This window comes from Fonticula alba, assembly GCF_000388065.1.
Source record: "Fonticula alba strain ATCC 38817 unplaced genomic scaffold supercont2.186, whole genome shotgun sequence".
In the NCBI taxonomy this organism is placed as follows: domain Eukaryota; order Rotosphaerida; family Fonticulaceae; genus Fonticula; species Fonticula alba.
The window spans coordinates 1-659 of record NW_009243156.1 but is presented as its reverse complement, the minus strand read 5'-3'; the positions used below and the strand labels follow the sequence as shown (position 1 = coordinate 659).

Below are 659 nucleotides of genomic sequence, written 5' to 3'. Positions count from 1 at the left end.
CGCGGCCGGGGCGGCCGCCATCGACCGGCGGCGTGCGGGCCCGGGCGCGCGCCGGGCCGGATGTGCATGGCCGGCCCCATGGTGAAGGGGCGCCCGGCCGGGGGATCCGCCGGCCGGGCGGAGCTCCAAGTCAGATCCACCATCGCCCTCCCCCTCTCGCCACTCGCCACCCCCCGCCTCGCCCCGTTCCCGGTCTCATCTCCCCCCTGGGCAGCCGCTTCCTCCTGCTCTCTTGGTACAATGTATCGTCCCGCGCGGTATGTCCGGCCGCTACGCGCCACTGGGAGCCAGCCCTCGCCGCCGGCGCGGGCCTTCCCCGCGTGGCTGCCCGAGGTCATGGCGCCGGCGAGCGGCTCGCTGCCGAGTGAGATGACGATGGAGGTACGCATGTGTCGGTGCCTTTCGTTCCGTCCGTGAGGCCGGGCCCGGCGGCCAGTACTGACCCGCGTGTGGCACACACCTGCAGGCCCTCTGCGCCGGTAGCTGGAGCGCTCTGCTGGCGGGGATCGTCGCGGCGCCGAGCGGCGGGCACCTGCCCGATGCCGGGTACGAGGCCGTGCTGCAGTGGCTGACGTCGCTGGGCAGCCTCGAGCCGGTGCGTCCCTCTCCCCCTCCTCTCTCTCTCTCTCTCTCCAGCCCCTTCTTTGCCCGCTTTTTTT

The 659-nt window shown here is 73.3% G+C and overlaps 1 protein-coding gene across 1 annotated transcript; it reads left to right on the top strand.

The window, feature by feature from the left end:
* Positions 1–240: 240 nt before the first annotated feature.
* H696_06379 (hypothetical protein) lies at positions 241–595 on the top strand (the record flags this gene model as incomplete). The annotated part of the gene is made up of 2 exons (XM_009500119.1): positions 241–381; positions 467–595. Coding segments are annotated over 2 exons (270 nt in total), but the record flags the coding sequence as incomplete, so codon positions are not given.
* Positions 596–659: the final 64 nt, after the last annotated feature.